The 13,382-nt window shown below is 51.4% G+C and overlaps 1 protein-coding gene across 2 annotated transcripts; it reads right to left on the bottom strand.

Moving 5' to 3' along the window:
- Positions 1-1,550: 1,550 nt before the first annotated feature.
- Crtc2 (CREB regulated transcription coactivator 2) lies at positions 1,551-12,803 on the bottom strand. 2 transcript variants are annotated; one of them, XM_008855224.3, is made up of 14 exons: positions 12,651-12,803; positions 9,283-9,384; positions 9,089-9,205; positions 7,407-7,468; positions 6,674-6,742; positions 6,410-6,513; positions 6,298-6,327; positions 6,064-6,128; positions 5,900-5,949; positions 5,528-5,772; positions 4,773-5,176; positions 2,956-3,225; positions 2,305-2,491; positions 1,551-2,175 (listed from the first exon to the last, which is right to left on the bottom strand). In XM_008855224.3, exons 1-14 carry the CDS (start codon positions 12,801-12,803, stop codon positions 1,955-1,957), a joined length of 2,079 nt encoding a protein of 692 aa, XP_008853446.1. In that variant the 3' UTR covers positions 1,551-1,954. The 2 variants fall into 2 exon arrangements, with proteins under 2 accessions (XP_008853446.1, XP_029413341.1); XM_029557481.1 differs by lacking the exon at positions 12,651-12,803 and adding an exon at positions 12,080-12,499 and having other exon boundaries at positions 1,552-2,175.
- Positions 12,804-13,382: the final 579 nt, after the last annotated feature.

Raw genomic sequence — 13,382 nt, 5'->3', positions numbered from 1 at the left:
CGGGGCTACCCGGCTCCGGACATGGCGCACCCCACTTGGGAGCCGCTCCCGCCTGGACTGCGAGTGAAGGAAGAGGCGGCCGAGGGCACCCGGGCGCTGAGCGCCGTGGAGGGAGATCTGGGCGGTCCCAGCGTTCCTGCTGCGATGCTCCACGCGGGGACTGTGCTGCCGCCCGCTAGTTCGGGACGCACGGGCCTCCCGGATCCCACGGTGTTGGGGCCCCGCGCTCCTCCGCGCCCCGCTTTCTCCGCTCACCCCCCACCCCGAGGCCGCGGGCGCCGCAGCTACTCTCCCCCCACACCCCCCGCACCTCGGCCGGTGGCCGTGACCCCGGCAAAGGCCTGCCTACCCGCCCAGCGCCCGACCGCCTGCAGCGCGACCCCTGGCGGCTGGGAGGGCCCCCTGCACCCAAGAGGATTCCCACCACCCTGCCAAGGCGAGACACTGACCCCAGGCGGCCCAGTGATGCTCCTGTCCCGCCCTCGGTCCTATGGCAGATGTGGGGACTGTTATGGTGAAGGCCGGAAGACCTAGACCTGGGACATCCAGGTGACTCCCCCCCACTTCCACGTTTAGAACCAGGCTAGAGCCAGAAGTTCTCAGTTCTCGTTTCTAGAAATGACAACAGCATTGAAAAGAGGAAGAGAGGCCAGGACTGTATAGGATATGAAGCCGAGTAGTGAGGTGGATAAGTGAGGAGTGACACTCCTTTTACCAAGCCAGGTGAGGAAAAGAGAGGCCCAGACCACCAAAGGCTGGCAAACCCACACAGAAAGCAAACCTCTTCAGAATACAGTTGTCTCCCAAGATCTGTTGAGTTAAACTCAAATAAATGGGGTGGAGGAGGTGAGTTCAGACACCAGTGACAGTGAGGAGTGACAGTTTCCTAAGAGCTAGAGCATGGGGTTGGAGGCTTGCACAGGTTCTCTAAACTTAAATGACCAGGGGAGCCAGCTAGACCTACCTGGAGTTCAGAGTTCTTAAATTGTCTGTCTTTGGAAGCCTTAATGCTGGGGCCAGCAGCCCCCAGGAAAGCTGGGGTCATTCTACCAGGAACAGAAGACCTGTGACCTCAGTCAACAGCCATCTCCTCACCCAAGGCCTCAGATTGAGGAAGAATAACTTGTCTGGCCAGTCAGGGTGCCCCATCCCCTGATGCTGTAGCAGAGCCTTAGACAAACATGAGGGCACATGAGGTGACTTCCTGCTGCCATCCATGGAAGCTTGTACCACCCCTAGGACAGGTCCAATATGGGATACAAATGTGAGACTGGAGGCCCTTCCACAAAGCACAATAGTGCTGAAAGGATGAAAAGAGCCCAGCAGAGCCAGGCACACATGTAATCCCAGAACTCGGCAAGAAGGCCAGACAACCATGCATGCCTTCTAGGCCAGCCTGGAATACATAAGATAAACTGCCTTGAAAAACAAACCAAAAGCATGCAATATAAAAGAGGTTATGGCCCAAAACCTCTTTAGGTCCCCAGCCACATACCAAACAGTAGCCAACTATGCCAAAAAGTTTGATAGGATTTTTTATTAACATATAATATATTTAATAAAAAATAATATCCACTCTGACTCTCTCCTCCATTGCAAGGAGAAGAGTGGTAAGGAGGGGCTGGCACTGCCCACTTTTAGGCATCTAGACAAGCCCTGCCTCCAGGATTCCTCTCTACTCCCTGCTTTCCAACAGGCTCTGACCTCCAGACAGACGGCTTCAAAGTTACAAGTGCGTTAGGCCCTCCCTTCTGTTCCCCCAGGCCCATCTGTTCTACAGCATTCAGGGGCCACCAGGACAAGCCCCTTGCCTTTTCTCAGTTTTAGGATCCTTCATTCATGTTAGAAAGAGGATCTGGGGGGCAGAGAATGGAGTCTCTACTGGCCAGGGAAAAGGAAGGAAAGGGACAGTGACGAGGGATAGGGCCATGAGGAGGATGGTGGTGAGATCCTCTCACTGTAGCCGGTCACTACGGAATGAATCCTCCACAGCAGGGTCCGGCAGCAGAGCACAAGGGTCACTCAACATGGTTAGTCCCTCCAGGCCCAGTGGCTCCATGCGCAGTTCATCTTCCAGCCCCAGCCCTAGCTCCAACCCAGCTGTTGACACCTCAAAGCCAGGTACTCCAGCCAGGGCTGCTGCAATCTCCTTAGAGAAACCTGGGGAGGAGTCTCCTGTGTATAGAAAAGATGGGTGAAGACCTCATGCCACACAAAATCTCTCCAAACCCCTCAATTTCCTACTATATCAGTAAAGGCAGCACTCCTTCCTTCCAATCTCTATTACCATCCACATCCCCTCACCTGTGAGGATGATGTTAGGTCCTGAGCCATGGCGGGAACAGTGGGTCAAGTTCTGGTGGTTGAGGACGTGAGGGTCCTGGGGGCCACCCACTGATCCCTCACCCCCTAAAAATCCAGGCCCTTCGGAAAAGCCAGAGGGATCCAGCCCCAGGCTGGCTGATGGGCTCTCCATGTTGAACTGCTCCAGCTAGGGACATACAGACAGACCTTGAGGAAGTGGGCTTTAGAACAGGGTGTTTGTGCCTGCTCCTACCTAGCTCTGCTCACATGTCCCCTATGCTTGGCAAGTTCTATCCACCCCAGGGAAGAAAGGCAAAGACAGAGGGAGGTGACAGCAAGCAGAGCAACAGAAGCGAGCACGGGGCCCGTAGTAAGTGTGGGCACCGTACCTGCTGGGCCAGAGCATGTGCATGCCAGGAAGAGAACGGGTCAAGGCAGGAGTCATCAAAGAGCAAGCTGAGCAGAAACAGAGGGGCAGGAGTAGGGGTCAAACACAGGAAGACAGGAGCCCCAAGCTAGCAATACTATGTTACCTGGGGGGGAAGGGAGATCCCTCTCCATATCCCCCAATTCAAAATGTACCAGAAACCACTCAGGCACCTGACCCACCCTCAGCCCCTCCCTGCTTCAGAGCTGGGAATCTGTACTCACATTCCCCAGGCTGAAGTCATTCACTGGCCGGTGGTAAGGCTGCTGCCCATGCCCACTGGACCCAGGTGGGTACAGTGCCCCATAATGTGGCTGCCTGCCTGGAGGTTGTCCTCCTGAGGGCTGCACTAAGCAGGCCTGAGAGGGCAGCCCTGGCTGCTGTAGAGACTTTGGGGTGGGTTGCTGGGTGGGTAGAACCAGACTTGGGGGGCTGTATGGGTATGGGGGCAGCCGCTGGTCAGTAGGCAGTTTACTGGTATCCAAGGGGACGCCCTGAAAAAAAACAAGGAAAAAAGGGAGTCTTATCTTTCAGTGTGATCCTTTCCCCACACTCTCTATGCTTCACCCTTCAATATAATCCCAGCACTTAGGAGTTGAGGCAGGAGGAATTGCAATTTACATTTGGGTCAGACTGGCTAAAAATGAGTCCTTTCCCCCTCACCACCCCAAAAAAGACAACAATCTATGTTCCCATGGGCATTGCTGGGGTTGGTGGGAGTTATACAAATATGAATAGCAGAATCTAAGTGCTAAGTGAGGCTGACAAGAGATTAATTCTGAATCCATTCCAAAAGTAATTGTTCCTAAACCTCAGTACTTAACTATTAGTAACTGAGTACTTGTGACACCTCACAAATGACTGGTATTGTTCCAGTTAGGATGAGTGCTGCTATTCCTAAGCCTTGAAGGAGCCAGAGGGAATGGGAGAGGAAGGAAAGAAAGAGAGGAGGAGGCAAGCTGCCCTCACTCCACACTTGGGGAACAGAGTGCTTACTGGCATGGATAGTCTTCCCTACAGGAGAGGTAAAGATGGAACATGAAACATACATTCAGGGAATAGTAATGGAGGACAGAGGACAGCGGCGAGGAGGAAAAAAAAAAAAGAGCACTGGGATGAGCAAAAGGGGAAGAGAGGATTTAAAAAGAGAAGAAGCCGGGCGTGGTGGCGCACACCTTCAATCCCAGCACTCAGGAGGCAGAGGCGGGCGGATCTCTGTGAGTTCAAGTCCAGCCTGGTCTACATAGTGAGTTCCAGGACAGCTGGGGCTACAGGGAGACCCTGTCTCAAAAAGACCAAAAAAAAAAAAAAAGAAAAAAAGGATGGGAAGGAAGGAAAGTCTGAAAAGAAAAAAAAAGAACCTGGGCATGGTAGTTCATACCTATAATCCTACCTCTTGGGAAGTAGATACAGGAGGATCAGAAGTTCAAGGCCAGCCTTGACCTTGACTACATAATGAGTTCAAGTCCAGCCTGAGCTACATGAGAAGCTGTCAACCAGCTCATAACTTGTTTTGTAAACCTAGGAAGTTACTTTCCCTTCAGGCGCCAGTTTGTTCATCTGCACAATGTAGAAGGACTGGGCTCTGTGGTCTGAGCTTCTTGGGTTCTATGAATTCTAGAAAATGGGAGGGATGAGACAGGACAGAAGTGGTAGGGGAAGAGAACTGGCAAGAAAAGAGAAGATCAAAGAAAGGCAAAAGGAAAAGCTACACTTGTGCCTGTGGTAGGCTAAGTACTACAGTACTACCAGTATGTTAGTGTGTTTGATGCTTAAGCTATGCTTGTTTTCTAAATGAGACTGCTGAGGCTCACAGAAGTTAAATAACTTGTAAAAGGAGACAAGAAGCAAGAGGGAGAGCTAAGATGTGAAATCAAAAAGCTTAATGCCAGGGTTTATACTCTTAAGCAAAGAGGGGATGAGATGGATAAAGAATGGGTTGGGGGAGGACAGAGGAATGGAAGGGGATAGATGAGACAAGGGGCACAGGAAGTACAGAGGCAAAGGGAGACAGAAATGTAGGGAAGGTGGCCATGCATACCTGAGTGATGGAAGACAAGGTGGGTGACATTGTTGGCGAAAACTGTTTGGGCAGCTGCGGTTGGGACCTTCTGGCGTCGGCTGAGCCCACAGGCAAACTCAGGGGGCTGAGGGGCACACGGCGGTGACGGGGAGAGGCCCCAGGAGTAGAAGCTGAGTAAGGGGGGGCACCCAGGGCAGGAGATGAAGTGGACGAAGAGGAAGAGGAGGAAAGGGCTGGGGCACTGAGTGACGGGTGGCCAAGAGAGGTTGTGGGCAGTGCATGGTGGGCCAAGGAGGAAGCAGGCAGTGAGGGGTGACTGTGGGAGCCCTGGAGCTGGGGCTGAGGACTGCTCAGGGAAGCCTGGAGGTTGGGATTGCTTAGAGAGGACTGCAGGGATGGGTGGCTGAGAGGTGAGTGAAGTCCTGCAGGCACAGACAAAAAACCAGAGATGCCAACATTACTACTGGGAACTAGGTCCCTTTCCACCCAGAATGGGTAGCAGTGACCAGACTACGGTGACACAGTGTCCCTCCCTACTCTGTCCCTCACAATGAGACTGGCACTGCCCACCTGGGGGTTACCTTCCATCTTCTTTAGGAAAAGCATACCTACCCATTCTTGTAGGCTGAGGATTGCAATGAGGGGATATTGAGGTGCAGGGTTGGTGGACTGGTGGGCAATCACAAAATGCCACATTAAGTCTCCTTCCCCTTCACCCTTCTACCTAGGCAGCATCTGGTGGTCACACAGTCAGGACAATGCCAGCCACTCACCTGTTGCCTCATAGCCAGGGCCCAAGCCCAGACCTCCACTGATGCCCAAATGGGTCATGGTGTGAGTCAAATTGGAGGTACTGTTGCCCCCACTCAGGCTGGGGTAGGCCGTCTCCTCAGGGTCCAGGGGGGTGGGCAGTGGGGGGGGGAAGTGCAGGTTGGTGAGGTCAGGTAGGGAGCCCCCAGTGTTCATGGCAAGTGGGAGGACAGGCACATTGGTAGGCTGGTCAGGAGATGGAAAGATGCTAGGGGAAAGGACAGAAGAAAGAGTTGTAAAGGGTAGGTGGTCAGACAAGGGCAAAAATCAGTCTTCCATAGCTCTTTGTTTTTCCCGCTCTCCATCTCCTCAGCCAGTCTTAGAGTGGCACTTACTTGATTCCAGGGACTTCACAGGATCGAGGTCGGGAGGAAGACGAGGACAGCTGAGGAGAAGGAAAAGGGTGGGAGAAAGAGCTCAGTGGGAACCCTGGAAGGGCTGCCACACAGACAAAGGAGAGCAGAGGGACAGTGGAAGATACCCAGTGGCCCTTACCTACCTTTTTAGCATCCCAAGGTTTCAGCAAATGCTTGTCATCTAGCAAGTTCTCCTCAATAGCAGGGACTTAAAAGAGAAAGACTGGTGATAGGAAGTCTGGAAAAGGAGCCAGTAAGGCAGGACAGGAAACAGAGGCAGGCAAGAGAGAATCCTGCTCTGATCTTGTACAAAGTCCCCAACACCAGCTCAGAAATCCTTTGGCATTTGTTATCCACAAGTGGTAAAGAATACATACCTTTGGAGTCCATTTCACCATCCAGAAAACCTGCAAGGGATGTAGTGGGGTTGGTTAGAGAACTCGCCTGCTTCAGTGAAAAGCTCCACAGCTACTCCCTGGGACCACCTACCTCCTCGGCGGCTGGGCAGGACACTGGGAGGTGTAGGACCTGGATAAGTGTCTTGGGGGTTGGGGTTCATCACACTTGTATGAAGAGCTGAGTCAGAACTCGTCCTGTTGGAGGAGCAGGGATGAGTAGCAGAGCATGTCCTCTAGGTACCCAAATGATGCCCAGCAGTGGAAAATACAAGCTGGGCTGGAAAAGGGCTGGGGATGAGGGAGTAGGGCCCCCAGAAGAGAAGAGATGTGGACTTGAAAAGGCAAGGACCATCACCTGTTAAGTGCAGATGGCAGTCGAAACAACTGCCCTTTTTCTGCTGGGAAATTGCCCCAGGGCATTGTCCTAGGGCAGAAAAACAAAGTCATGAGGAGAAAGAAGGCTAGTAATGGACAAGACAGGCAAGGGGGTTGAAAATGTGAAGCAGCCAGGGGGAGAGAGGCCTGGGTACCCAGGATCATGCCTCTTTCTTTCCAGTTCTTCTGATGCCTGTGATCCATGAGCCCCCTCTCCTAGTCAATCTAAGGGCTCCAGAAACTTCTCAGCTCTGCCAGGACAAGGTGAATGGAAATGCTGAAGCCTAGCAAGTCTTCTGGATATGAGTATGGGGCAGAGTTGGCCAGAGGATCAGTTTAAAGATCTAATGTTCAGCACTTCGCCTGCCATACACTTCTGAGAGAATGCAGCCATTTTCACCTGCCACCCTGCTGTTATTCCCTACACACACAAACACACACACACACACACACACACACACACACACACACACGCACCCCAGCTTGGCTAGAGTTCCATTGGTTCTGCTAACTGAACTGGGAGGCTTGGCCATTCACGTCAACATGGCCAGGCCTGGACTCTGACCACCTACCCAGCTGCCCCACCCTCCCAGCTTGCCATTATGAGAGGAGGTACTGTTGAAACACCAGCCCAGTATCCTAGCCCAGCCTCAGCCCCTCTACGACATGTCAGAAAGCAGGCAGATGGGAGACTCCACCTGCTCTGGACTCACCTTCGCCAGCCGGACTCTGGGGGAGGAGATAAGTAGGCAGGACTGTAGGGAGAACTATCAACGTGAACAGCTATAGTTAAGAAAAAAATGCAGGGAAGGAATGGACAGGACAGAAACCAGATGAGGGTAAAATAAGAGAGGTAGCAGACAGTTGCTTCAAGAAACATGGAAGCCAGATGCAGTGGCTCATACTGTAATTCCAATATTTAGGAGGCCGAGGCATGAGGATTTTCAGCTTCAGGCCTGCTTGGACTAACATAGAGAGTTCCAGGCCAGCCTGAACTATAGGGTGAGATTTTGTCTCAAAACAAAACAAAACAATGTGATCATGACTATAATCTTAGCAACTGGCAGGAGGCAGGAGGACTGCTAGGAATACAAGGCCAGCATGGGTTACAGAGTGAGTCCCTACCTCAAAAACAAAACAAAACAAAGAAAGATAGACCTTTCTCTTTATCTATAAGGGGCGACAGTGGTCAAAGAGCAGAAGAGAAGAGCCCTGGAGTTATAGCTCAGAGGAGAGGACTGCCTAACTTGCTAGGTCTAGCACTGAAAAAAAGAAGACAAGCATGGTGATCCACACCTGTAATCACAGCATTTAGGGGGCAGAGCCAGGAGGGTGCCAAAAGTTTGAGCCCAATCCGGTCTACATGTCAAGTTCCATGCCAACTTGGACTATAAACTGAGACCACTTCAAAAAAAAAGGAAATCAAGGGGCTTGAGAGATGGCTCAGCTGTTAAAGAGCACTAACTGCTCTTGCAAAGGACCCAGGTTCTATTCCCAGCACCCACATGGCGACTAACCGTCCATTCCAGGGGCTCCATCATCGCCTTCTGACCTCTGCAGGCATTGCATGACATGACTGCACTTACACACATGCAGGCAACACACTCATACACATAAAATAAATAATAGTAGCCAGGCGTGGTGGTGCATGCCTGTAGCCTCAGCACTTGGGAGGCAGAGGCAGGCAGATCTCTGTGAGTTCAAGGCCAGCACGGTCTACATAGTGAGTTCCAGGACAGCTGGGGCTACAGGGAGACCTGCTTCAAAAAGACCAAAAATAATAATAATGGTAATAATAAATACATTCTTTTTTTAAAAGTAATCAAGCCAGGCCTAGTAGAGCTGGCTACTAAAGCCAATACCTGAGTTGGGCTAGAAGAGACAAATCTGGTAGGCCTCTAGGACTGAACACAACAGAAATGGGAGATGAGACCAAATCTTTCCCTGGAGACAGATCAGGGAGCCCTGCTATACAGCAGAGTGGGCAGAAGTAAGTCCATCCAGGACCAGCTAGTGAGGAGGGCACAGCCTCAGGAGCAACAACTCTCCGTCAAAAGAGCCGGCACTGACACACAGGTGCAATCACTTTTCAGTGAGACTGGGTAAAAGAGAACTGGTAAGGCCAGGCATGGTGGCCCATGTCTTTAATAGCACTCGGGAGGCAGGGGCAGGTGGATCTCTGTGAGTTCAAGGCCAGCACGGTCTATATAGTGAGTTCAGGACAGCTGGGGCTACAGGGAGACCCTGTCTCAAAAAGACCAAAACCAAAAAAGAGAGAAAAAACTGGTGAAGGCTGAGACCAAACATTTAAAGCCCAAAGCCCCTTCCTACCACAAGTCTCTGAAGAACCCCTTCCCATTACCCTTTGGCCCTTTAAATCAGCTGTGAAGGATATGTGGCGGGGGTATCGGCGGAGTGGGGAAACCATTCTTCGGGGATCTCGCTGTACCCGTTCCACCAGCCCATGGTGCCGAGTGCTCCGAGATGAATCCAAAGGTGAATGGAGGGGGCTCTGCCAAAAAGAACAGGTGAATCAGCAGGGGAAGTAGCCTGAGAGCCTCTACTCCTCCTTGGCTGCTGTCCACTCACCTGGAACTCGGCCAGGCCACAGCCAATCTGGTTAACATTGGGCAGAGAACCACCATAATGAGAGCTCCTTGTGTAAGCCAGTCGCAATTTTTGAGCCTGTAACTGAGACATAAGAGAAAAAAGGGAACTGGGTGCATCGGTGCACACCTTTAATCCCAACACAGATACAAAGGCAGGTGGATCTCTGTTGAGTTCAAAGCCAGCTTGATCTACTTTAGTGAGTTCTAGAGTTCCAGGCCAGTTAGGCTACAGGGAGACCCTGTCTCATAAAAAAATAAATAAATAAAATAAAATAAGAAAAGGAAAAGAAAAAAGAAAAGATAAAAAGGCATGTTAAGGAAGGACCCAAGCACAGTTCCCTTTGGCCATCTTTGTCATTCCTGTCACCAGAATACACTGCTGTGATTAAGATTATCTGCCAGTGCTGGGGGAAAGGTCAGCAAGACATGGACAAACAATCCACCCCAGCCCTTCTGCAGGCTTCCTCATCAATGAGCTCCCTACTACCTGACAGACATTCTGTAAAGCCTGTCTCTGTTGGTGTCCTAAGACAAGTCACAGGGACAGTTGCCTATTAGGCACCTCTGCCTTCATTTCCAGATGTGTCCAGACTAATCAGAAGATGAGAGGAAGGCAAAAGTGGATGTCAAAGATCCATTATTGCCAGTTTCTTTCCCCTACACTCTGAAGAGCACACATTGGACTGGGTCACTTGTCCCGCTTCAGAACAAGGCTGCACAGAGCCTGTACCTTCCAAACTAGAAAATCCAAAGAATAATGGCTCTTCTGATAGAAAAGCAGTGTTCAAACCAAGTACTCTCCCATGGGATGCTAAGATGCCTGAATTGGCAGGGGAGGGAGAGGGCACAGTACCCATTCCTGCTTGGGGAGGGCTCTTCTCCACTTCAGGGAGATGTACAGAGGTGAGACAATAACCTGCAGTCAACCACAGCTTTTATCTGTCTGTCTAAATCATGTCTCTATTTTCTAGCTACCACTGCTACCAGCCAAACACCCAGGACAAGGCCATGGAGAGGAGAGGAAGAGTAAATTCTGAGTGCTTCCAAAGTCACAATGCAGCACAGAAGACAATTAGATCTGGCTTTCTGTTCCAGATTGGCTTGATTCCAGTAAATAGTGATAATTTCTGGACCATTTTAAGCCTATTGTTAATCCAATGGTCTAGGCCCCCATGACCACATTTGCCTCAGTTGAGCCCTTCCAGATAGCCAGGTAACAACCTAGGCCCTGGCTCTTTCACTTCAAGCTCAAGATTCTTATGTCCCCAGGCTCTGGCCATGTATGTCCACTAGATTTTGCTGTATAGCAGAGAAATTAGTAACAAAAGAAAAGGGGGTGTGGGCTGAAGGGATGGCTTAGCAGCTAAGAGCAATGGCTACTCTTGCAGAGGACCCCAGTTCAGTTCCCAGAACCCACATGGCAGCTAACAACCATTCAAAACTCCAGTTCCAGGAGATATGACACCCTCTTCTGTTCTCCCTGGATACTGCATGCATGTGGTGCACTTCTATACATGCAGGTCAAACATTCATACACATAAAATTAATTTTAAAAAATTTAAGCCGGGTGTGGTGGCACACACCTTTAATCCCAGCACTTGGGAGGCAGAGGCAGGCAGATCTCTGTGAGTTCAAGGCCAGCCTGGTCTACATAGTGAGTTCCAGGACAGCTGGGGCTACAAGAAGACCCTGTCTCAAAAAGACAGAAAAAAAAAAAAATTTAAAGTTGCGTGTGGTGGCATATGCCTTTAATCCCAGCACTCAGGAGGCAGAGGCAGGCAGATCTCTATAAGTTCAAGGCCAGCCTGGTCTAAATAGTGAGTTCCAGGCCAGCTGGGGCTACAGGAGACCCTGTCTCAATAAGACCAAAAAAAAAAAAAAAAAAAAAAAAAAGTTTCTAAGTAGGTAATAGAAGCCCCAGCTTTGAGTTTCTCACAGCTTTTGTTTGCATACACAAGCTCTAAGAGCATACCATGTCTTGGCCAGAAACAGTCCAGAAGATGTCAAGGTGTCCACTGGAAATCAGACTCTCCTATCTTTCTGTCTCTGACCCCCCCATGATCAAATGCTCTTAACAAGAGCAGTCAACAGATAATTGTCATGGTGGGTCCATGAAGTTATATAAGTACACACAATCTCCCCCCCCCACACACACACCCCAGATCTGCCTCCCCAATTTCTTTCTGGAACGCTCACTAACTAGGGCACGTGGTCCCTAGAGACTGAGACGGGAAAAACACACTCAAAAAGACTCAAAGAGTCAGGGGCGATAAACACAAAAATACAGTTATAGCCAAACATAGATATAACCACAGACCAGCAAAAAAGAACTTTGAACAAGGTATTATGTTCCACCATCTCAAAAATTCCTTCCAGCTCTCCACCATCAGAGATCACTGTTGGATCCTCACTGTTTTCAGACTGTGTCTCTGTTTGTCTTAATTGACTATTTATGGGCAAACTCCTCCTCCCAGTACCCACTGACCTCCAGCCCTGAAAAGCCAGAAATGAAAGCCAGAGGGGCTTCCAAGGCAACTTGGCACAGATTTGAAAATTCTTTGTGGAACTTCCAAAGAATGAGTATTTCTCATACATATAAGACCCTAGAAAGCACTCCAGAAATTGACCCACAAAGCAGAGGTATCGCCTTAGAAAGAAAACCATCAGACAAACAGTAAGTTTGTCCGTTACACAATCTGAAGATTCACAGCTCTATCTTTCCTCCAAGGAGGCCAGGACAAAACACCAAGAACCATTCTGTGAGCAATGGTCCTTACCTTCATTCACGTCAGGAAACCACATGAAATATTTGAAAAAGGAAGCAAAGGGACGGGACGCAGGAGGGGACTTCCTGCCCCAATATACCCAGCACTGCTCGCTCAAACAACTCGAGGGGCCCTTTCCCCTAGGTACCAAGACGCCGTGAGTATCCCAACACAGCACAGGGACTAGATTGGAGAAGGTCGCAAACTAGAAAGGGTCAGATTAAAGACCAGCAGACTATGTTCCCAATCCATAATCCAAGATCAAGGATGCTTCAGTTAGAGTCCCTGAGGGGATCCGGCCAGGGATGCACAAGAACCACCCCCTGCGCCGGGCTTCGGCGGTCCATCCTCCCTCTACGGCCACCAATCTGTCCCACAGCCCCAGTCTCTCTGGTGTTCCGGTCTCCCCGGCAAAATTCGCCTTGCTGACCCTCGGCCCTCAAACCGCGCCACTCCAGACTGCAGCGCCGGCTACCCTAGCCACGTTCCGCCTCCTGCGAGGCGGCTCCCGCCCCGGCCCCGCCTCTCCGCTCTGTTCGGCAACTGATCCACTGAGCTCCGGCTCCCCGGCGCGGCCCCTTACCCGAGTGGAGCCGATGTCCATCATCACCTCCTCGAAGGCCGCCGTCTCCTCGGCCTGACGCTGCTTCTGCAGTGCGATCTTCTCACTAAACTTGCGCGGATTGGAAGCTGAGGCCGTAGCGGAGCCCGGCCCGTTTGCCCCCGACGTCGCCATCTTCCTCCCGCGTCCCTCCCCGCCACCTTCCCAGTTCCAGCCACGGCCTCCGCCGCGGGCCCGACCCGGCTCCTCCAGCCGTAGCCGCCGCCGCTGCCGCCGCCTCCGCGAGCCCGGCGGCCCGGCCCCAACCTAGCCCTGACCTGCGGCGCGCAGCCTTCTGGGACTCGTAGTTTGTATACTGGTTTCCTCTATGTCCGTAGTCAGGCATCCCGGGGAGGAAGTGGACTCCACTTCCCGGCAGGCCTACGGACTCTGGGAGCACGGCACGCGCCCCACCCCTCGCCTACTCCCAGCGTGGGGCAAGCCGGGAAAAGTAGTTCTACAAGTCCCGAGCCTACGAACTGGAAGGGGAGAGGGATCCAAAAAATGGAAGAGGAAGGGAAGGGTGGAGACAGAGGGAAGAAGGAAGAGACAAAAGAAAAATTTGGTCATCCTCAGGCAAGACGACAAGTGGGGCGAGTGAAATCTTAAGTCAGCTGCAAGCACTGGGACTCAGGTCTCTCATACTGGCCATATGCTCTCCCTTTTCCCAAGACAAATGAACCAGATACCATAGAGATGTATAGAAACATCTTT

Source organism: Nannospalax galili, unplaced genomic scaffold (genome assembly GCF_000622305.1).
Source record: "Nannospalax galili isolate Female #2095 unplaced genomic scaffold, S.galili_v1.0 scaffold591, whole genome shotgun sequence".
In the NCBI taxonomy this organism is placed as follows: domain Eukaryota; kingdom Metazoa; phylum Chordata; class Mammalia; order Rodentia; family Spalacidae; genus Nannospalax; species Nannospalax galili.
This window is presented reverse-complemented; position numbering and strand designations above follow the sequence as displayed.

Coding starts and splice junctions, on each gene's coding strand:
- Crtc2 (XM_008855224.3), bottom strand. CDS start 12,803: ATGGCGACGTCGGGGGCAAACGGGCCGGGCTCCGCTACGGCCTCAGCT. Junction 6,328..6,409: donor CCTGCCCAGCCGCCGAGGAG/GTAGGTGGTCCC, acceptor CATCCCTTGCAG/GTTTTCTGGATGGTGAAATG. Junction 3,226..4,772: donor CCTTGTCTTCCATCACTCAG/GTATGCATGGCC, acceptor GTTTTTTTTCAG/GGCGTCCCCTTGGATACCAG.